General features: G+C 37.0%; 1 protein-coding gene across 9 annotated transcripts in view; it reads right to left on the bottom strand.

Moving 5' to 3' along the window:
* nav3 (neuron navigator 3) overlaps positions 1-24,934 on the bottom strand; it is a 384,230-nt gene that overhangs the window by 106,312 nt on the left and 252,984 nt on the right. For 8 of the 9 annotated variants that reach the window (XM_031898936.1, XM_031898938.1, XM_018092258.2 and 5 more), the window contains 2 exons: positions 4,063-4,180; positions 3,410-3,462 (listed from right to left, as the gene is read on the bottom strand). In XM_031898936.1, coding sequence (XP_031754796.1) covers positions 3,410-3,462; positions 4,063-4,180 — 171 coding nt within the window. Of the gene's footprint in view, positions 1-3,409; positions 3,463-3,558; positions 3,701-4,062; positions 4,181-24,934 lie in introns of those variants that run through there. The other variant, XM_031898940.1, reaches the window with a different exon arrangement.

Genomic DNA, 24,934 nt, shown 5'->3' with positions numbered 1-24,934 from the left:
TTTGCAGCCTTCAGCCGTTATCGGAGGTTACAGGAAAGTTAATGGTTAAATATTGGATGTAGTGTTTACATTGGGCTTACATTTTACTGATGTTAATATTCATACATTGTTACTGTAAATTTGTTAATAAACATGTTGTGGCCTTGTTACGTGATGTCCAGTAGGTTATCTTATTAAAATGGGGGAGCTGCTGGGTTCTGTTTAATGGGACCATCAAATCGACTCTGCTTCTGTCATGTTTTTCCATTCTGGTTTCTGTAATATGACTACAAGGCAACACAACTAGTATCTCTAAGCTATCACATTGTTTCCTTGTTATAGGGACAGCTGGTTGCTATGTATAAAATATTATTTTGTTATTTTTCCAGCTGCTCTCAGATAAATATGGTGCCAGCACTGAAATTTTAGATTTGCTGATTGCCCCTTAATATGGGCTTCTGTAGCTCACAGGAAGCAAAGCTGTATTTATCTCTGCTCTGGAAAGGTCCTCATGGAAACAAATGTGTCAGTCACAGTGTGAAACCTCATTCCCAGTCCATGTAACCTGTAAGTCTATTTGAGCAGCACAAACATAGGAAAGTTGGGTCAGTTATCTGCAATCATTGAACATCTCCGATCTTTTTGCTGCACCGACGACACAAGTTTTTATCGCTGATTATAACAACTTATTAATTAGGCATTAAAATAGTTGGACATGATGTCTACTGTTTCATACACAACCAATGGTAAATATATTCGTTATGGGGGAAAAATATTTAATATACGGAGGGGCAGTAAAAATGAACAAAACTGACAAAAAGTAATTCTTGATAACCTCAGTTAAGAGAGGAGAGGCAGTTTCAAATTAGGTTTGCAGACTTCATTTTCCCATTTTTTTTTATCACTACAATACAGGGTACCCTAAAAAACTTACCTTACCTTCTGGGACTGTATACAAGTAACATATTTTGGGCCCTCTGACTTACTGATCACCATTGAATTTTTAAGAGACAAAAAGAGTGTGGAGCATGGATAGAGGAATGGGTATGCCTGCTACTATTTGAGACTTACTGAGAAATATCCAAGCAAATTACATTCTATGCTACTTAAGAAAGTTCTGATTATTTGGCTATTTATAAAAGAGAAAACAGTTGCTAAGCATTTACAGAGCCACTTGTTCATAAAGATACCCAGAAACACATTCCAGTAGATCTGTAAATAGCTGCTGTTACAGTATACAACAGATTAGATTGTCATACCAATAGAGGACAGAGGGAGGAAAAAAGATCTTTATGATCCTAAAAAGGGTGTTTGGTCTCATACCAAATACATCAAGCTATCCAATGCTTATTATGTTCTTGAAAACATTTCAGCTATGATGTATCCCACAGAGAGCATTAAATATAAAACAGATATATGAAAAGAACTTTGAAATGGTATTCTACAGAGAGGCAATCACTCTTCAATCATATCACTCTTCAATCAATATAAAAGAAAGAAAAAGAATAAGAAAAGAAAGTGTGAAATACAGATTCCCCAAGTCTAAACACATAATACCATATTTAAAACAATCTAAATTTGAAGATGAAAAAAATAAACCATTACATTTCCACTAAGACTAATGCCACACAAGGCTGCATATTAACGATGGTGGAGAAACAGCCAATAAGTGATGAGCAAATCTGTCCAGTCTCACTTCACCAAAAAATTTGCAAAACTGCTAAAAAATATTCACCAAACATACTGAAGTCAATAAGCAACTTTTTTGTACACCCAACAAATTTTTATGCTCAACTTTTTTTCTGACTTCAAATACATTAAAGTCAATGGGCGTTTTTTTTTAGCGGTGACTTTTTGGTCTCAGCAACATGTTTCTTGGTGACTTTAATGTCTCAGCAAATATTTTTGCATGGACAATATTAGTCGCAGTTTTGCCAAAAAATGTGCAGATGACAAAATGCGGAATTTTGCTGCACATCTAAGCCTGCTGAAAAAATTCGCTCATCACTACAGCCAATCTGTTCCCCTCTGCTCCATGCTGTAAATGCTCTAGCATTACTGACAGACACAGCATCAGCCTGCGTGCAGAGACATGGCGTGAATATCATTATTTTGCGTTTCTACTCCAAAATCCACTTTGTGTGTCTGCACACAGCTAATGCCGTGCTTATCAGTATAGTTACAGCATAAAGTGGATGAGAGCGAATCTACTGTTTTTCCACCCAGATTTACAGTTGTCATACAGGTACAGGTGCCTTAGACATCCAAGTCATACATAGCAGTTATAGTTTTTCTATATTAGGTGTGCTAGAACTTACAGACAATATAAATATATATATATGTGTGTGTGTAAACTCCATAAACATTATATAACTACCATAACAAACTTATCGTGTGTGTATATATATATATATATATATATATATATATATATATATATATATATATATAAAATAATCATCTGTGGCCAGCACACCCTTCAATGTTTTATCAAAATGTTTTTTATTGTAGATATATTGTTAAAACCAACGTTTCGGTCCTCATTAGGACCTTTCTCAAGGATAAAAGGATTGATATATATATATGTATATATATATATATATATATATATATATATATATATATATAAATACTGTGTACAGGTATGGGATCCGTTATCCGGAAAACCCATTATCCAGAAAGTTCCGAATTACTGAAAAGGCCGTCTCCCATATACTCCATTTAAAAAAAAAAAAAAAGATGTATATATATATATATATATATGCATCAGGAGAGAGCCGGCACTCACGTCAATCGGGTCACAATAGCCTGGGTGCAGGTCCAAGTGAAGAATTAGATACAGCAGTGAAGAGATCCGCACTCACAGGTCTTATAGAATTAATCTGGTGTTTATTGAGAAGACTACTAGTCTTCTCAATATACACCAAATTAATTCTATAAGTCCTGTGAGTGCGGATCTCTTCACTGCTATTATATATATATATATATATATATATATATATATATATATATATATATATATATGTGTGTGTAAAAAATGCTAAAATAGTGAATCACAAATCATTTGTGAGGAATCTTATTCCGGGAAATTTGTTTGCATTCCTTGTTCAAATGAGGAGAGTGAGATAAGGGCTTAAATTGTACATTAATACCTGATTCTTCAATATGCTGTGATATTTACACAGTAAGATTAGTGTATATACAGAGTCTCATAAGAAGACACATATATCTTACATTTGATATAAAGCATTTGTGAAAGTTGTGAATTAAGAAGATGAAAAAAAAACTTTTATATATATATATATTGCAATGAATAATTTTAGCAGGGAGCAACTAGACCCCTTACAAAATAAATGACTACTAGAATGCAACATAAATTCTAATAAGCATTATTACAGACACACAAATGTAAACAATGATAGATTCTTACCATCTGTGATTGGCTCTTTGGACAGCCATTGATATCTTCAATTTTTTCATTTGCTTAAAAATAAATAAATAAATACAATGAGAGGCTAATATCTGTACATGTTGTAGATTAGAGTAAAGTAAATACCCTGGTATTTCCCTCCTACCTACATCACTTTTAAAATCCTATATAATGCTTGTGTTTCCAGCCCTGTACAGCTCTAAGAGAGGGGAAGTGTGAACGAAGTCTCCTGTTAATTCTCCCGTGCCTGCCAAATAACTGCTGACATAAAAATCCTCTGCAATTGTCTGTGCATGGCTAAGGATAATGTTTCAAGGCATCCCAGAAAGCCGGAGCCCCTCCAGCTAACGAAATGCACACATGGGAGGCATGTGCCTTATTCAAATCTTCATTACTGACACTGCAACACATGGACAGCTCTACTTTAAGCCACTGTAAAATAACGGTAGGACTGTTCCTCCCCAAGCATTTTAATTCAAGCAGAGTTTCAAATGGGCTCATAGAACAATCTGAGCCTTAATAACATCTGGATATAGTAAGAACACAGAAATACTGAAGGGCATTGAACTTCAGGTTTATTTGGAAAACCCCTCCTGCTTCTCCACCTCTCTCCCTGAGCTCCGCCCCTAATTATCAGCCCAGAGCTGCCTTACCAATGATTTGGATAATTTCAGCCAGCAATACACCATCAGCGATGTCTTGTTGCAAATCCTTTATCAGTCTCTTGTGACCAGACTTTGTTAGGTAGTGATTTGCCCAGTCAGTATAAATCTGCAGAACAGAGGGAAAAGGGAGGGACAGAGAAGAGAAGATAATAAAAAAAATTATTCAGAGAAACTTTGGCTTTGAAAGCAGAAGTATTCAGAATCACATTCCACATGCAAAAGTCAGACACTGAAAGGAAACGGTTATGCTGCTATTATTCAAACAATTTCTTTCCTATTTTCAGACATAATGACTCACTTTATATTCTGGTGAGGGTCAGTTCAGCTCCCTGACCACACACGAAAGAGAATCTCACACTGCGGTGCCTATCAAGGAAACTGTTATCAGTGATTAGCCACTTCCTACTGCCTTTACTGAGTAAGACCAGTTATTTTATCACTGTTAGAACACTACTTTCTGTGCCTTGTAAATATGAGCAAGTAGACTTATTTCCCATTTGCTTGAAATGGTATGTGAATAAAAATAAAACGTATAGCTGTTTGGGAGCAAATAAAATGATTTTTCGATATGGATCTTAGAGTCCCTGACCTGCTAGGACAAGCATGTGTTCAGTCATTTGCAATGGCATGCCAATAATCTCCTCTATGCCAACCATTTCTGCTGCTGCATAAAAGTGTTTGCTTATTTCTCAACATTTTGAAAATTCATTGACTTGTAGTTATTACAAGACAAAATATACAAATATTACAGACAAATGTTTTTTTCAGTGCAGTGTTTTTCCCCCACAATTCCAGTGTAATTGTGGCTCCAAGGTGGCAATTTGTTAAACACCCAGTTGTGCGAGTACAGGGATGCTCATCGGACGCAAGTGCCCTAAACATCTTCTGTGTTTGTATGATGTCATTTCCAGCATTCAGTGTTAAAATTATCATCTGCACCAGATTCTTTAGGTGCAAGTTTTCTTGATGCGGGGTTCTGTGGGATTCCTGGATTTACCACCACCTTAAAGGTGGCAGTAGCTCCAGGTTCCCCCTGTGTCAATAGACAGACACACTGCACACGATTCACAAGAGGAAGTGGGAAGGAAACAGTGGCACAAATATGAACACTAAAGGTAAAGCTCTGTGTCTTTGAGAGTAAGAGACTGTGTTTAATTATAGGAAACATGGTTTAGATAGCTGGGGCGTTGTATAGAGTTCAGACAAGTAGGTATTTATTTTTGTATCCATTAGTCCTGGTATGCAGTGTTCATGTGACTGTCATGCTGATGCTGGCAAAGTGAAGTGTTCCTAGTTGGAAACAGGTTTTTGTTGTGTTGTGTAAAGAATAAAATACAGGTGAAGACCTGGGGGGATGTGGTGTCCCTGTCTCTAGTCAAGGTGTCCTTGTCTAGGTGCTAACTGAATCACAGGTCATTTATGCCAGTGAGGCATATATCACTAAGGAATTGCCACAATGTTGCCAACTGTAGTCAAAGTTGCCAAACTGAATTCTAATTTCAGGATTAGAAGTGCACGTAGGACAGTACAGCCAGAGATCTGCTCCACCAAGAAGTGTTTTCAGAGTTAAAAAGCAAATAGGGCAGAGTAAAGTATGTAAGTGATGAGTCTGTCTTTATAAAAAGTAAAAGCTACCATGTAGTTTATCCAGAGGAAGGCAATTTGATTCAGAGGGCCAATCAGACCAATACCTGGATTAACTTTGTTCCAGAGTTAGTTTTAGTAACCCATTTTTTAATACAGTACCATACCTTGTTGGCACTTCTTGCTTCTCAATTCCATTGCATGTTACAGATACGTTTATTACCCACAAGCCACTATGCCCTTTTCCATCAAGGATTTGCATAACGTTGTTCCATTAAAGGTATAAGTAGCCTGGCTATTTTAAAATGCAAAGTGCCACCTAGATTTCCAGTTGTACAAAGATAGAACATTTTTGATGGACTAAATTGTCCTATTTTACTTGTTATTGGCAACCCCAGATGCATTGCTTTCAGTCCACTTTTAATGTTATTTATTGTAATAAACTCTGCAGGCCAGGCATCTGACCTTAGGTTGGCTAAGGATGGAAGAACACAAAGTCAGCTAGAACAAACCATAAAAGTGCATTCAAGAAGGAGCAAAACTATACATTGCTACAGTAAGGGCAGGCAGCAAGAATGGGGGGTTTAAAGGCAAGGTGCAGGGATGTTTCTGACAATGAAGTGCACCTGCTAGAAGATGCCATGCGGTTGATTCCAATTAGCAGAGCTTGGAACACAGGCAGGAGAAGACAGAAGCATGTAAAATGCAGATTAGAGGAATTGCTAGACAGCCAAGCAATGCAAGTCTAAGGGCTCAAGCCCAGCAGAAGGCTGGATGATACATTTTATAATGAAATTGAAACAGTACAGAGCCTTGCAAGTATACCACTTAAATCCCTACTCCAATTAGAGAATGTACCAATGACAATAAGTCACTCTACACAGAATATTTTAGCTAGTTCTCTATTCATGTACAAACATCCTCAGCAAGACCAATAAACCTTCAGTAAATGATTATTTGCGCTGCATGAAAAGCTCAGGCAAAGTAGATCACATCTAAGAAGCCATGAGTGATCAGTCAAAAGAGAGAATGAAGACGTAACTCTTTGCAATTTTATAAAATGTGTGCATGGAGCAATCTCTTTATTTTTTTCTGTGCTGGCTTGATACACTTGATACATCTACCGATCATTGTATCATAAAACTAACCTGCTACATGGTGGCTACCCTCTGCTGAATGTAATGGCATTCAAAAAATTTGCACTGCTTTTAAAAACCACAAGTACACAATGTCATTACTTTCAATTCAGGGCATCATGAAAGCAATCTATGCCTTCTAAGCCTGCACCCACAAAAAGTTACAAATACAATGACAGATCCTACTGATATTAATATTCTGATGTGTTTCTTTTGTGGTTTAGTAATAATATCCCTTTCAGCTTTATGGACAGAAGTAAAGGACTATTTGGAGTCCCCTGACTTGTATAAGGCCACCAACGTTACTGGCATTAAAATTTTGTAAAGCCTATACTATTTGGCAGTTTTATGGCAATAAAATACCTAGGTGTTTAAAGTGCCTATGGGATACAAACCACTTATACTGGCCAATGGCTAAAGCTCAGATTAAAATACACTAAAATATAAGACTGAGCTATAAAAGATAACATGAGGTTAATGTTCCTAGCAATGCTTTGGCAAAACTGATGCAGCCTTCAGCAGACTGTTTCTTGTTTACTTTTCATATGTTCATTTCTGATTTCCCTGGGTAATAAAATAATAACTCAGCATTTATGGGTTCCCTGAAGGAATATGTTTCAGCCTATTATTGCTGAAAGGTATTTCATTTGTATACTTAATAAGGAATGGCTGCTCATCAAATTCTGACTCTTGATCGTCTGTACTCCCATATAATATTGAAGCAATAGCAACCAGGGCATCGGTCTCCTTCTCCATTGATTTATATCTTTTCTGCTTAACCTTTTGACTTGACACATCAGTCAACCAAAGCCTTTACTACAGGAAGGGGTATGTTTTTCTTTCTTTTTTTTAAAAGCATCCATATTACACATTTGTAGGAATTACAATCAAGTATTTTATTTTAAAATTTCTATACTGTTTCTGAAACAATCAAGTTAAAATTTCACTATCCCCCTTTAGCAATATGTCGATCTACATGCAGGCGTCTAATACATCAGTGGGGGGGCGGCTAAGGTTGGCACCTCTGCCAAACTCTGTCAAGAAATTGTTGCACAAGACACAATCTTTAACCATTTTAGGAATCTTTTCAAAGATTTGCGAATTTTCCGGTGAAACATAACAGATTCACTTATCACTAATCTGTACCCTTCAGTTATGTATGCAGTTGAGGTTCTTGACTAATAAGGGCATGAGCACCATTGCGAATATTACAACTGCTGAATGAGGCATCCCTTGGGTAACCACCATATGCACATGCAGGGGCTGCTTTAGCACAAGGCAGCTACCAAATAAGCTGAATCCTGAGTACCTTCTTAGCTATATGCTGGCTGGCAAAAAAAAACATTCCACAAACTAAATTGCACTTAGCAAGCACATTGAGTTTACAGAATGACAGAAACAATACACACAGAAGGACAATCTGTTTCAAGTAATAAAATCAAAATTATGCTAGTATACTTGTAAGTTATATTAAGTTAACCAACAATTAGCAATTTTTCCCCTATAAAATAGTGATGACACATGAACACTTTAAAGCAACACTACTTAAAATAAAGGTTCATCTTTCAGAAAATGCAAAATAAATTAATGTTTCGAGGGGATCAATCAACATATGATAGGAACAGCAGTCACAACACTTAACTGATAGTTGGCCAGTTTGGCAAAAGAAAGAAAAATTTTTGCAGGTCAACTCAATCTAAAAAGGCAAAGAATGGTGGTTGGAAGATTCTCTCTATGTTCATTTTTCTGCTTTAGTTTTCACTCGCATAATGCATCTCTAGTCTCCCCATGTGCAATGTTTTCTATTTATTATGAATGCAGAGCTTTGGAGAAGACATGCAATTATACCAGGAAGGCAATGCTAAATAGAGGCCCTTTTCCAATGTCATAGAAGGCAAAAGGGAAGCAGCAGAGTTAAATCTCAGAAAGATGTATTGCAGAATAAGGGTGTGCCTTGTGGAACTCACAACGTTGAAAGAATCTGAAGGTTTAGATAAGATATTATTTTATATATCATATCTCTACAATTTTTTGCATACATCTGAATAAATGTCAGAATTTGCTTGGTCCTCCCTAGTGACTGAAGCATACTGTTTAATCTCACTCTTAATAAAGTGCTATTACTAATTACCCAAAGAGCATTATGCTCTGAAAAACATAGCCTTGGGTCAGTGTGATTTACAAAATCATACATATTTAAGCAACAGTACGATGACTGTGGAAGTATTGTCTGTTTCCTTTTTACTAAGAAGAAATTTCCTTGGGTCAACCAACTAACTGTAGCTTTACTGGCAAAATTAATTGCTAAAGAGACACTTTAAGATGAACTAACCCTCCCTGTCCCTTGATTAAAGAGACCTCTGTTGTTCAACTTGCAGTCATAATGTAAAAGATCTTAATAAAACATAAACAAATCTATAGCAACAAAGCACACTGTATCTTTCATTGGCTCCATTTGGTATACTTTAAACAGATCTTGAACCGTTCAACAACACTACGGGGTAGATTAACTTAAAATGTTAAAATTTCTGATATTTTTATTTTTAAAAATTTGACTAAACTCATTTCCATGAATGTCTGATGAAAATCTGAACATAAAAAGTCAGTGCAGGAAAAAGTTGCCAAAACTGCAATAAAATTGTTACCCTGAAAACTCCAATTTTTTGAATTGTCGCACAAAAACAAGCATAAAAAATCTGAAACCTCTAAAGTTTGAGGCAAAAACAGGATCTTTCAGGAAAGGGAAGGGACATCTTTCATTGGCTTCTACATGATCTTGGCAACGTTTAGCTGGCGAATTGTCGGATTTGGATTTGTAGCCGCTTGGATGCATAGTAAATCTCAAAAAAATGGTAAGTAAATGGCCCCCTACATGTCTAAACATTAATAATTCATACTGCATTACAAAAATCTCTTAGTGGCAGTTGCTACAGCCAATGGTAACTAACAAAAAGGAGCTTGGCTCAGTTTCTCAATAGCTTAAGTTATTCAAGGCACCCAATTCATGCAGACAGCTGTTTTAAGGGTAACGTCATACCAAAAAGAAAAACAAATACTGCCCAATGTCACCCCGTGCAGTTACATAAGGCATTCACCTGTCACTGTGCACATGGGAAACTATAATGTGATTCCTTCATTGTTACTCTACACTTTGAACACTACCATAAAAACATTTCAAAGTGGCAGCAAAACAACATAATCAGTTACACAGGGCCTACTTGTGGCTAGTTACAAATAGCTTTCATGTTTTCCTAACAGCTGATATAGCACACAGGAAAGCAACCAAGTCATTTATCTGCTAGGAAACCCACTAACATTGCTTTACCAGCAGTGAGTCAGCAAAGATGCTCTCACATAAATTCACATATTTTTCATAATGACATGTTGCCCAGACATTTAAACACAGGTACAGTATGGGCAACTACAGTGTGAGCTTCTCCACATGAACTTTGTGCTTTTTCCATTCTGTTATTGTGACATATAACAAATTAGGGTAAACATTAATACAGTTAACTCCCGGCTTTACAAGCCAAGATTTAAATATGTCCTTGTTTGAACACTGTTGGCCACTAGTAATAAGCATATTTTGACCAGCTGAGGATGTCCTTAACACCTGCCCTGGATTATAACTCTAGGTTGCAATAACATTTGGTTACAAACAAATAAAGTGATTTCCTGAATGTACAACTTCCTCTAACTCCCAGTACATGTGGAAAATGACCTGAACACATAATTGTGTGTGCCTTTCAGAAATACAAGAAATGTGTTTATTAACCAGTTCTCATACAATGTGTGTCTAGTAGTGTATAACAGATTCTCTTTACATACATGGAATAATGGAAAAATCCTTCACTTAGTTGCCCATAAATCACATTTCATATATTATCTGCTTTACTTCACTTGGTTCAAATAATTGTAGTTATAAATTTGTCATTTATAAAATAACTTATTATAAAGAAAAATAGTAAGAAACTAGATCAACATGTATACATCATGTATATACACATGCATGGGCATTTTCGTTATAGTAAAAGTAATCCATAATAAGAGAGACTAAATGCAAAGAATTTAAATCTGCTGGGGAAGGGCAGTTGAGGCTACAGTGTTATGAACACATAAAAGAGTCTGACAGCTGTAGCTTTCCAGAAGCATTGCATTCGACTCTGTCAGATATGCATAACTATAATTCCTTGAAACTTAAAGTAACCATCCACAACTACATGCTGTTTTCCGAAAGTCCTGTATTTTATGTAAAATTTATGTATGAAGATAATTGCAAGATCACATTGTTGATAGGGGACAATACAGGACACTTTGGCATGTAATTTAAATTTTCTTCCTAACAATATATGCCTCTTTATAAACCCTAATAAAAGACAGAGAAATACATCTACAGTATGTGCTGTGTATTCTGACAGCTGTGCTTTTTTACTGCCAGCATACCCAATATGGGAGGCAAATGCAGAAGCTAGCAATGATATGCACTATAAATATTACTTATTTTAAAAGCAGCCAACAGAAAGCTAGCAGGCCAAGAGTTATGAAAAAAAAACTTTTGATCATCGCACTAGTGGCCAACAGTTTAGATTAGAGGAACAGAACTTTCCAGTGGCGCAACTAGGGGGACCACATTCCTGCCCCCCAGGCTTCCCAGCAATGACTCCAATGGCACAGCAGGGACTTCAGCAGGCCCTTCTGGTGGAACAGTTCCACCCACTGCTCCCCTGGTAGTAGCACCATTGGAACTTTCATTTGAATGCCCTGCCAGGTGATGTTGTAATGGCGGATTCTATTAATGGCTTTAAGAGGGGGCCTGGATGAGTTCTTGGACAAGCATAAAATCCAAGGCTGCTGTGATACTAGTATCTACAGTTAGTATAGAAATTGGTATATATAGTTCATATAAGTGAGTGTATAGATAGTTCTGTATAAGTTTGTGTATATATTTGCTCTGGGGTTAATTTGAAGTGGTTGCACTTGATTTTTTTTTTTTTTTAAACCAACTTAACTATGTAACTATTTAACTATATGTAACTATGTAAAAACAACATTGAGAAGTCATAATCTCAAACTCACATTTCTACAAATAGAATGATTTCCAGGGAAACAATCCCATTTACTGACAAATGAAAACTGTAGCACTACAGCTTGTTTTTCCCAGAGGTCTTTTCAGGCAATTCATCTATAGGCACTGAAATAAAACAATAAACTACCTAGAAGTGAAGCAGAAAGACCAAGGGCGCATTTTTTTCCACGATTCGTGGATTTGTTTTTTCTTTCGTGTAATAAAACACACATTTTTCACAATTTATTATGCGTCAAAACCATGAAAAATGCAAATGTAAAATTACGCCATCTAAAAGCTGTGGAGGTCATGTAGAAGTCAATGAGAGTTGTCATAGGCAAATTATAACAATCTTTATTTCATTTGTGGTTTTTGAGGTTTTCTTGGGTTTTGTAAGTACATAAAAATTTATACAAACATCCAAACATAAAAGCCTTGAAAAATTCTAGGTTTTCATGTTCTTTTCATTTTTATTTTGCATTTTAATTCATTTGTGCTTTTAATATTTGGATCTTTTAATAATGACTAGACATTTGTGGTTTTAGTGGAAATTAGTTAATTCATGGTTTCAAAAAAACTCTAAAACCACTAAAATCTGAATGTTGATAAATAGGCCTCCACTTATTATGGGACTGCATTTATGCAGCCATGTTTGCCCCAAGCAGCTCTAATTGGGTTCAGAGCAGGATGTCCTGCCTCATGTGTGTGAAAGCTGCAGCAACAGTGAGCTACTCTCTCTTGCGGGGAGCTGAAAAAATTGCTTGGTTCTCCACCCTACTCCTTACTGTGAATAACTGTAATTTATGTATTGATCAAAAATTGTGACTGTGTTGCTCTTCTGAAGTCTTTGATGCCCATACATAAGCTGAGTTGGGGCCTATACAGATTTTCATATATACCTTCTCAACCAAGCCCATATAACAGACGGACCTCTAGCAGCTCAAAATGCTCAAATATGCAACAACTGTCAAAACCCTTGTGTGTCCTACAACCCAAAATTAAATGAGAGCAGCTAATGTTGCCATTAGCTTTAATCTGTACTAAACAAAACTATTATTACAATTTAAAACATTTGTTGCTTATCCGGAATACCCTTAGTCCCAAACATTCTGTATAACGGGTCCTATACCTGCATATTGAAACCAAAACCCCCGCAGGGCTTTGTCTCAATTATTATACATTTTTAAACAAGAGGTTATTACACAACTTCATACCCGGACACAGATGCTTCTATAAAATTGGGGTATTGATTTCCTGTCCAAATATTATCCCACCTATTGGCATGCAGGCCAGAGAGACAGGGCCGCCATCAGGGGGGCACAGGGGGGACAATCGTCCCAGGCCCAGAAAATTTTGTTGTGAGGGGCCCGTGATTTCTGATGGTGGCCCTGCAGAGAGATACCAAATAAAGGGCCATATACTGTGTGGCTACCTTCGTATTGTCCTGTCATTCTATAACACACTGAAAATTAGCTTAAAGGTGAACTACCCCTTTAAAATAAAAAAAAAATTGTGCATGAGATCTTAATAGCAAGCTTACAGCTATTTCTAAAGATTAATAAAGGGCATGTCAGATTTGTGCACTAGAATGATCCTAGTGACTAAGAACATGTGCAACAAATAATATCTAAAGAGAGACTAACAATCTACTTCTTGTGAAATATCAGGAATCTATTATTTAATTATATATTCTGTTTATCCGTTTTTGTGTTTCCACCAATTCATGACAAAAGTGCTGTATCATTGTGTTAGTCTTTTTATTCAGAGTGAGCTGTTACTTACTCATTTCCTCAAAATACAAAAAAAATGCAGTTTTGCTTTTCAGCATTAGTAAAAGCCGTAATGGTTTAATGGATATTTTATAGTTAAAAAACAAACAAAGTTAAGGTTTTTTTTTACTATAAAATCAATTTATTAAACCATTATGACTTTCATTAAACAAGAAGAGAAAAGTAAACTGTACAGTGCAGTAAGTTCCTAATTAGTTTACAGTTTCTACCACCTCTGTCTGATTTGTGGTTTCAGAAGGAAATCGCAGATTTTTAACTAAGCTTTTAAAACATAGCCCATAGTCCAGTGTCAAGTTACAGCTAAACCATACTCGGAATATTTTCTGCTGCTTGTTATGGCTCCAGACACACTAACCAGTGTTCCAATCACAGCTTTACACATGTTTATGTGGATTCAAAGCAAAAGAATAAATTTAGATCTCAATAAAAGAACTACAATGGGAAGGGGATCATATTTTTGGTTGCTATCGATTATTGCACCTGGGCAAAATGTGTGCCTTTTACTACAAATAGGGGCAACTTGCCTTGGGCATTCACCAATATTTCCACAACAGCTAGACGGTTAAAGTTATACTATATCCTTAAATATTGCAGGCTGCAATAAAAATATAACCCACATTCAAAACACTGTCATATAAAACTTTTTAATGAAACATTTACTTTTCTTGTAGTAAGAGCCATTTTATAATCACACAGAAAAAAAATGTTATTTAACGTATTATAGCCTACCCTCTGGGCCTATGTGTGTCTACTGTGCTCATGTTTTTTGGTCAGAGATGCCCTAGCCTACGGACTGCTGCAACGTACTGTGCCATCCGCCTGTGGCGCTGGCTAGGTATCCCCTACCCACCCCCACCTCTGCCACTGGATTTCATAGAAAATAATTTTTTTTAACAAAACAAAAATAAATTACTTACTATACAGTGCCTATATAGTGCCTATATGGTAAATACAGCACTGCATACTAGTTAAGGGCACTCATACATGCTAGGTTGCATCAGCCAATGAACGAACAGATCTATGCCTCCCACACTTACAGTTAGTTATATTTCATCTTTTTTCAAACTAATTGGCATTAAATAAAATGAACTGTCAGCCACTTCTGGGTGAAGCAAGTTCTAGCCTCACACAAACTCAGGGCAGCGAGACATCTGCTTGTAGGAGCCTTCATCTTACAGTTGGTGGCAGTGTGACTGCAATAACAGGGAAGCAGTTGCTGCTGGAATTCACTGTCAGGGAAGACACTTTTTTTTCAAGTCAGAATGCCTTTAAACCAGCTTGTTTCTGCTGCATGATCCCAACTGTATAAAAGTATGAAGAGTCAAATTAGACTTCCTTGCGTAGGTAAAAGCACGCTTACAATTCTGAGTAGTCTGCTGTTTGATTGATTCCTCTCGGGGGCCTGTTTAAGCACCTGGTCCATAAACTAACGCACAACATGTATTGACAAACTAAAGTACATGAAGCAATTTGCTTCATTCATTACCCTGAATACATAGTGACAATGTGTTTGGGTTTCTTTCCTATGCAGCCTCACATCGACCATCACAAAACCAATATATTGTCCACTTTGACAACCAGACCATCATTTTCACTGTTTTTTCTCACCCATTTCTTGCACAGCAAACAGCACACTATGCATTGCAATGAGAAAGGGGTAGTCCACTTCTATACATTGCAAACAAAAGAAAGGATCACTAAAGCTGATCACAACATGGTCTTCTTTGAGATAATGCTGCAGAGACAGCGCTATAAGGGAGTAACTAATACGCTTAATTTTAGATGTGCAGACTTTGCCAGTATAAGGGCATCTCTGCAATGTGTCAACTGGGAAAGGCTTTTCATGGGGTTAGACACAGAAGGAAAATGGAACATCTTTAAAACATTGCTTTGTAGGTATACACAACAGTATATCCCCCTTGTAAGCAAGGAGAGGCATCGCAAAGCAAAACCTTTATGGCTGAATAAAAGTGTTATTGTTGAGGTTGGTAAGAAAAAACGTGCTTTTAGGGCATTCAAGTTAGCTGGGACAGCAGAAACTTTCATCAGGTACAAGGAAGCAAATAAAGCATGCAAAAAAGCTATCAGGCAAGCTAAAATAGAAATGGAAAGGGATATTGCTGCTAGGAGTAAAAAGAATCCTAAATTATTTTTTAATTATGTGAATAGTAAAAAAATGAAGCAAGAAGGGGTGGGAACTTTATTATCACGGGGGGGTAAGTTGGTTGATGAGAACGGGGAAAAAGCTGAAATTTTGAACTCTTTATTTTTCATCTGTCTATACATCTGAGGAGCCAGATAATGAAGGCTTCCCTTGTAATATGCCCAGTTCTAGTAATTTAGCTACTGACGCATGGGTCACTCGGGAGGAAATTCAAAAGAGACTTGAACATATAAAGGTAAACAAAGGTCCAGGGCCGGATGGGATTCATCCCAGGGTATTATATGAGCTGAGCGCTGTGATTGCCAAACCTCTTCACATAATTTTTCAGGATTCATTGAGGTCTGGCATGGTGCCAAGAGACTGGCGGATTGCTAATGTGGTGCCGTTATTTAAAAAGGGATCCCGTTCTCAGCCTGAAAACTATAGGCCTGTTAGTCTGACATCAGTAGTAGGAAAACTTTTGGAAGGGGTAATAAGGGATAGGGTACTTGAATACATTGCAGTTCACAATACTATTAGTTTGTGCCAGCATGGTTTTATGCGTAACAGATCTTGCCAGACTAATTTAGTTGCCTTTTATGAGGAGGTGAGTAGGAACCTTGATGCTGGAATGGCAGTTGATGTCATCTACTTGGACTTTGCTAAAGCGTTTGATACAGTACCTCACAGAAGGTTAATAATCAAATTGAGGAATATTGGCCTAGAACATAATATTTGTAATTGGATAGAGAACTGGCTGAAGGATAGAGTACAAAGAGTGGTTGTAAATGGAACATTTTCTAATTGGACCAGTGTGGTTAGTGGAGTACCGCAGGGGTCAGTCCTTGGGCCTTTGCTTTTTAACTTGTTTATTAATGACCTGGAGGTGGGCATAGACAGTACTGTTTATATTTTTGCTGATGACACTAAATTGTGCAAAACTATAAGTTCCATGCAGGATGCTGCTGCTTTGCAGAGCGATTTGACAAAATTAGAAAACTGGGCAGCAGACTGGAAAATGAGGTTCAATGTTGATAAGTGCAAAGTTATGCACTTTGGTAGAAATAATATAAACGCAAACTATCTACTGAATGGTAGTGTGTTGGGGGTTTCCTTAATGGAGAAGGATCTAGGGTTTTTTGTTGATAACAAGTTGTCTAATGCCAGGCAGTGTCATTCTGTGGCTACTAAAGCAAATAAAGTGCTGTCTTGTATAAAAAAGGGCATTGACTCAAGGGATGAGAACATAATTTTGCCCCTTTATAGGTCCCTGGTAAGGTCTCACCTTGAGTATGCAGTGCAGTTTTGGGCTCCAGTCCTTAAGAAGGATATTAATGAGCTGGAGAAAGTGCAAAGACTGCAACTAAACTGGTTAAGGGGATGGAAGATTTAAGCTATGAGGTGAGACTATCGAGGTTGGGGTTGTTTTCTCTGGAAAAGAGGCGCTTGCGAGGGGACATGATTACTCTGTACAAGTACATTAGAGGGGATTATAGGCAGTTGGGGGATGTTCTTATTTCCCATAAAAACAATCAACGCACCAGAGGTCACCCCTTTAGATTAGAGGAAAGGAGCTTCCATTTGAAGCAGCGTAGGTGGTTTTTCACGGTGAGGGCAGTGAGGTTATGGAATGCCCTTCCTAGTGATGTGGTAATGGCAGATTCTGTTAATACCTTTAAGAGGGGCCTGGATGAGTTCTTGATCAATCAGAATATCCAAGGCTATTGTGATACTAATATCTACAGTTAGTACTAGTGGTTGTATTTATAGTTTATGTATGTGAGTGTATAGATTGGTAGGTGTGGGTTGGGTGTGCTGGGTTTACTTGGATGGGTTGAACTTGATGGACACTGGTCTTTTTTCAACCCTATGTAACTATGTAACTATGTAACTATGTACACAGGTATACATACAGGTCTAGTTGGTCAACATGATTGACCCTGAGGCCCCTATAAATCCTATACAAGAGCTGTGCACTTATCCTGCATCAACCTGTGGTTGTGGTTTTTACCTTTTGATACTTTCCCTAATGTTGGAAATAATATCTCATCTCACCCCTTTAATACCGGCCACATATTGAATTCACATCTTGCATGACTAGCAATTCATTTAGATGCATGCTACATGGCTGCACATAAATTTGGTCAGTCTGCAGCATGTATCTTAATTAATTGCCAATTAGCCATTGCAGGGCGTAGATTCAATATGTGACCAGTATTAAAGGGGTGAGGTGGCAACCATAAGTGTATGTTAAGTTATACACCTGGTACAGAATCCAAAAGAACTTGGTTACATTATGTTGTGGTGGTCCAAATGAGATGTAGTCTACAGCAAGGCTGCTTTCTTCAACCAGCTCTACTCCTGGCCTTAATATAAGAACAATGATTTGTTTTAAGTCATTATTTACCATCACGGTATAAGATATCATAAGAAAAAAGAAATGAACAAAAAACTTGCTCTTTATGGGGCTGATTTCTCTGTTTAACTTACAAATCACCAACTGTTTTTAGCTTATGATACACTACAGCAGCCATCAGCAGCTGCCTGCTTGTAGCACAAATTCCATAACTTCAGATTAAATGAATTATGGCTCTTGGTGCCTTCCAGAATGTGGAATAGACCTCTATCATTTTCATATCCCCTGAAACCCATCATCAGATTGATAACACTGTTAAAGCAAAACTGCAATAAGCAAAGGCAAGAGGACAGGAGGTCCTTGCCAGCTAAAAGCATGGCAGCAACAGTGAAACATAGCAGCAGGAATCATCTCCTAGAATTACTAGCGCCTTATAACAATTTCTAACATAGGCATATGCATGACATTACACCACTTGTTAAACTTACTTATAAAGCAGAAAATGCAATTCTTTAGCGTACATGAATTTATTAAAACACGCACCTCCTTATTTGTTCAGTATAAAATGGCATTGAGTTGAACTGTTTCCTATGCAGCCTAACAGAATAAGGATCACAAGGTCTTGCTGTAACAGGGAGATCTATTCACCTTTGCTAAACAGCATTTTAAAATTTCCAAGTGATCTATAGATGTTGTATCAGTGCTGTTAGCTGACCAGAGAACTATTATGATAATGCTGGAAGAAGCATTTGATAAACAAAGACAACTGCCTAGTTATGTTTGTGCTGTCAGCATGTTTTATGTTCTGTGGGACCCAGTATTTTATTCAGACATCTGGCTGCAATGTTTTCTCAGCCAGCAGTAGTACATTAGATAAAAGCATTTTCTATTTCCAGTATTACTAAATCTTTTCAGCATTTAAAAGGTACTAAAAGAGATATATACCCCAAAACATTTTTTATTTGGGGTATATTCAACATCTGAGGCTAATATAGTTATTGCCACAAAAATTACAGTTAATGCTAGGTTTCAACTTGGCACGATGTATTACATAACCTAGTGGGCATATGTATTAACACCGGGCAAACTTTGTATTCTATCATCATCATCCCTGCAACTTTGACATTAAAAAAAATGCAGCCCTCTGGGCTGTGTTGCCACCTTACCTGTACTTCCCAGATATCCCTCTCACAGACAGGAAGGGATGAAGGAAAACAAAATCATGTGACTAAAAAAAGTGATAAAACACATGCAACTTTTTCCGCAATTGTGTATATTCATGTTCGAGTTTCTTCTCAAAGTCAAGAAAAAGACACAAACACAAAGTCTGAGGAATCAGTCCCTTAGCCTTACACAGTAGACAAACTTTTTAGTAAATTGTGAGTGCACAAGTCCAAGGGGCACATTTATGACTGCCTGAGCCTTTTGGTAAGTAAGTAATCATAAAATAAGCCCCATGTGAGTTAAGGACTCCCGTGGGATTTCAGCAAGACTACTTTGTTGGTTGAGGTTTTTTCTATGAGTGAGCTTTCTTAAATGAGATAAAAGATTGGCAGCTTTTGGGTGACAAACTTTTTATTATTTAAGAAAGACTGCTTCAGTTATAAACTACAAGGTATTTTTGTCTAAAACCCTGCATGAGTTCCTCCTAAAGGCTCAAGCAATCACAAACCTGGCTCTAAGTCTAGCGAGGGATGCCTAGGAAGTACAGGTAAGATGCTAGTTAAGTGCAATTTTTTCACAGAGTAATACTGGCCCAGAAATGAAACATGAATTTACTGGGGGTGCCTAATTTATTAGCCCCACTAGTGAATGCTTCTTTTCTAGCCCTATGAACATATGAACAAATATATATGAGTTTGACACAATAAATTTTCTTTATTTTTTCACTAAGATATGCGGCATCTACTTTTCTTCTGTACTATACGATTTTGTATACTGCACCCAGGCACCTGTGACCCTATTGTGACGTGAGTGCCTACTTCTCCTCCTAACAAATATATATGGATATGATTTTATTTTATAGAGATTTTTCTGCATTTGACTAGATTTATATAGTATGTTAAACCAATCAATCCACAATGGAAAAAAAATCTATATTTGCCTCACCTACTAACTATAACAACTACTCAGCTGGTAGCAATTACTAGCAAACAATGTGATTGGTTGCTGTGGTGTTCTGGCCTCCTAAGGTTATTAAAGTCTGGTTTGTTACTCCCTAAGTTGAATGTTATTAAGAAAATAGTGAAGTCTTTTTACTTACTTTTGAAGAAAGAAACACAAATATTAGTTAAAACAAACCAGCATAAGACTTTATGCAAAATGAAAAACAAATGCAGAACATTATTTTAAACTCTTACCACTGCTAACCAGTGATAAGAACAGAAAACTAGTTCAGTATGTTAAAAAGAAAATGCAAATATATAAATAATATAAATCATGAAGTGATACTCAGTCAATATAATGCAATATGATGCTTCAAGCTATTTCCTATAAACTCTTTTTACTGTTATATAAATGATGAGATTGCCCTGCCCTAACTTTTCAAATACAAAGAAACCCAATTTGGCTTCCTGTATTTATAACCACGATCCCCATCTCCATTATTTGCTGCATTGAACTTATATTGATGCTCTCACAATGGCTATTCTGTGTGTTGGAGACTAGAATTCTAGAAGGTGTTGTAACAGTAAGCACATGAAAAAAGGAACAAGTAACATCCACGGATTAAACAAAGAGAGATGTAAGATGATTTTAGCTTGGTGTTATTTGCCTAAGGCTATGTGGACCATCTGAGACAGCTAGATGCTCTTCAGAGACAAAGCTCTCCTGGCTTCCTGCCACACAAACTAATGTAAAGCAAATGGTACACAGACCACAGAGTATATATTCTAGTTTGGAATGACCATATATAACTGCTTGTGTCACATCTTGGTGTCACATTTACAGATCAATAAATTAACTGTAGTATAAATAAAATTATACATTAATGTATACAGTCTAGTGACATTGTTTTAATTAAATAGACCAAAGCCTTTAGAATACAAACTATTCTTTTGTATTGTGTTTAAAGAATATATGTTATTCATTTTATATAGTTATTTGTTTCATGGGATGCCACATAAAAAGGCAGTGTCAGCTTGATGCATATATGGCAGCTGTTTATAAAGAAGCTTTTGCATTATATAGTAGAACTATGCACAATGTGGCATTGTGATTCTGTTGAAATACTGTAATACTTTCAGGGTTGCCAAACATACAGGTACAAAAATAAATAAATAAATAAATAAAGCAAATGTCACAACTGTATTAAATACTCTTTTGAACCACCAGCTTAGCTAACGTAAAAGCTAATGTAAAAACTGAAAAGCTAAACAAAGCTTGTATTCTCTAGGATTTACACTGTAATTATGCATAGAAAGGACTATTACAGATTATTAACATTTTAATGAACTGGGGAAAAAAGGTAAAATATTCCACTGTACAAACTTTCAGTAGATATACAGATTTCCTTAAAAGAGCACTATGCACATTCAAAGGATTATTCAGTGCTACTTGTTTTGCTTGTTAAATACCTTGCAGAAGTCCCTATAGCAGATTATACGTGTTTCCTAAATAATTAGCACACCACACCCAGATGCAACAGACATGATAGCTGGTAAAACTGGGCACAATGCTTTTGCCAACCATCCCAAGGCCTAATAAACTTTGAATATCATCCTAGTCGTTACATCTTTGGTTTTTAGGGAGCTAAGGACAACCAATGCTTCCATTATCTTCCATATTCTGCTGGCAGGTCTTTAATTCCTCCTGTTTGAGAACAAATGTATCCATAGCACATGCAGATGAAGACTGGGTATTGTACTATCAGGTCACCACATAGCTCCTGGTATCTCTATACTTTACTGATATGCCACTATCTTTGTTTTAAATTGAAAAGAAACAACTATGCTTAACCAGAATCCTCTAACTTCTCCCTATGGTTTACCATAGTTTTCAAATACACTGATCTCCATAGGGCTCATTTACATCCACAGACGCAGCAGGCAACTAGCACTTTTCCGCACAGTGAGTTGTGTCTAATACCACTCTCATTAAAGGTACCTGCATCCAAATGTGCTTGCTCTTTCCACTACTGTACAGTTGCACTCAGTGCCAATCAGTCTTTGCTGCCTTCTGTTCTGAATTGAGCAGTGCTGCAAATATTGATGCATGGTGCTGTGGGAACCCTGGAGCAGCTACTGTTACTTCCTGACCAGGCGGTAGCGCCAAGGTCCCCTCTGTGCCCAGCAACTGTAATGACACACACAAGAAGTTGCATCTATTTTGATGACTCAAAAAAAGGTTGCTGACTTTTTTAATCTACTAAGATTTTATACATTAGTTGGTACATTTTTCAGGAGAATCACAGACATGCCACCAGCTAATTTATCTGTTGCAGCATTTGCTCTTTGATAGCCTTTAGCTCAGCAGAGTCTGAAGTTACTGAGGCTGAACAATGTATCAACTAACGCATCACATTTTAACAGTTTAGAAAGTCAGCTATCTGATTTACTGAGCTGCTACTAGAAAACATAAGAGGAGAAAATGAAACAAAATCATTTTTAAAACTTTGTTTTTTCGGTAAGAGTAGTGTCCAACACAGATTTTGTATCAGAAAGATGAATAGTAACGCATTTAAATATACAATACCATATGATAAAAGTGCAATACCATATCATAAGAAATGCTCAGCAGAGTACAGGTAATCTATCACTACAACACTACCCAAAATACATGTCATGTAGTGATAAACTAGAAAGGTGGATCAGACTGGAAACAGATACTGGCAACCACAGCACAACCATTTTTCAGTCCAATCCTGTTTTATGTCCATATCTCATCCAGATGGAGAGCAGGGTATAGCAGCCGAAAACTCCTTAGAGCACTTATAGACTGTAATGAAATGAACTTGCAGCTATAAATGATGATTGCAGCACGCGTTATGCAATACCCTGCTCTCCATCTGTTTCTCTTAAATGCATTTCACCCTGTGTTGGATGGATTTCTAATATGTTATTAATGTAACATCTTTGTTTGTTCTAAAGTTCAGTCCTAAGGCGGTGGTTTGAAGTTTCTTCTCATTAATCTTCTCAACCTGTGGTGAACTGGTTAGTTGGACTTAAATTTAGATTTTACAGGTCTGGTTTAATACACTGAGACAAAATGGTTTAGAAAAAGAGCATAAATATAATAAACACAACCCCCAATTTAGAACTCAGTGTTCTCCAGCAGCCACAGGGTAAGCATGACCATTTGTGCATTTCCAAAGGCTGTTTGTGTCATGGAAGGACATAAAAGAAACTAAAGGCCAGAAACAATGATAATAGCCTTATTTTTTAAATATCTGCATGCTTGGCTAAACTCTACATGGAAATCTAGTTTGTCTTTTGTTCTGAACTTGGTCAATCTCTAAGTTGGCAGTGGTAAATTTACTTAACACTACATTTTGCTGCTATTGGTCAGCAACATTGGAAGAGGATATATTAACAGTCAGGGCTGCCATCAGAAATTATGGGCCCCTCACAAAAAAAATTTCTGGGCCCCCCCCTCCTCCCACACCCCCAATGGCCCCTCCCCCAGTGACCCCTCCCATCAAATCAAAGGACATACAGACATTGGTAGCCAGGGCCCCCTAAAACTTTGGTAGCCAGGGCCCCCCTAAAACATTGGCCCTGTTAACAGTAGAGTGGCTTGTTCACCTTTGCTGAAACTAAAAAGTGATATATTGTCTTACAGTAAGTATGCTGTCGTTATAGGTGCCAATTTGTCATCATTGGTAAAAGTAACAGAAAAGCTAACATAACACTGTCAAATCAGTTGTTAAAGAAAAGAAACTTTTTGAACCTAATCAGCAGGTGTCTGGAGGATCCCTGACCATATAATGGTAAAATAGGTCATTATTCTGCACACACAAAAGCCAATAAGCTTACATTTCAGGCAGAAGTGGCTGCGTCGGCAGACAATATTTCCCCATGTTTGGCCAGATACATTTAAAAGGGTGAATAAACAGTGGTTTTTGAATTGTTATGTTAATAATGAGGATTTTTTTTATTACAAACTTTTTTTTCAGGCAGTTCTAACCAAATTGAATGCACCTCCAAAAAACAAATAGCATATTGCAATAGCAGACACTAAACTACAGACAAGGCAAATTAGAGGGGACATTTAATTTCCAGTAAGTAACCTAATCTTTGCTTGCTGTATTTTCCACTACACTTAGGGGGCCTATTCATTAAAGTACGATTGAGTTTTTCGTTAATTTCCGCTGCTTTTTCGTACTTTGCGACAATTTGTGTGACAAAATCGTATTTGTCGTAACGAGTACGAAAGTTTCAGATTTATTCAAGCTTCAATATCGTGACTTTTTCTTTGGCCAGGTTGGAGCTGCAGAGTGCCATCGGATCCTATGGGAGGCTTCCAAAATCATGCACTGAAGGGCCAAAGTCAGAAAGTCTTTCGGGCCGTTAATGATCATTTGGATATGAACATTTGGGAACTTATTGCATTTATGTTTGAAAATTAATTGTTAAAAACTGTAGGTCATAAAGCCTAGAACTGATTTCTGGTCATAAGATCAGTGCATTCGAATTGTTTTGGAAAACATGAACATTATTTTTATAGACAGTAATATTAAGGGACAGACAGAGCGTAAAAACCGAGGACTGTCTGTAAAAAATGAAGGGTTATTGACAATTTCTGGTGCTGAAAATATTGTGGTTCTTTGTTAATATATGCAGCTCAGTC

Source organism: Xenopus tropicalis, chromosome 3, assembly GCF_000004195.4.
Source record: "Xenopus tropicalis strain Nigerian chromosome 3, UCB_Xtro_10.0, whole genome shotgun sequence".
Taxonomy (NCBI): domain Eukaryota; kingdom Metazoa; phylum Chordata; class Amphibia; order Anura; family Pipidae; genus Xenopus; species Xenopus tropicalis.
This window is presented reverse-complemented; position numbering and strand designations above follow the sequence as displayed.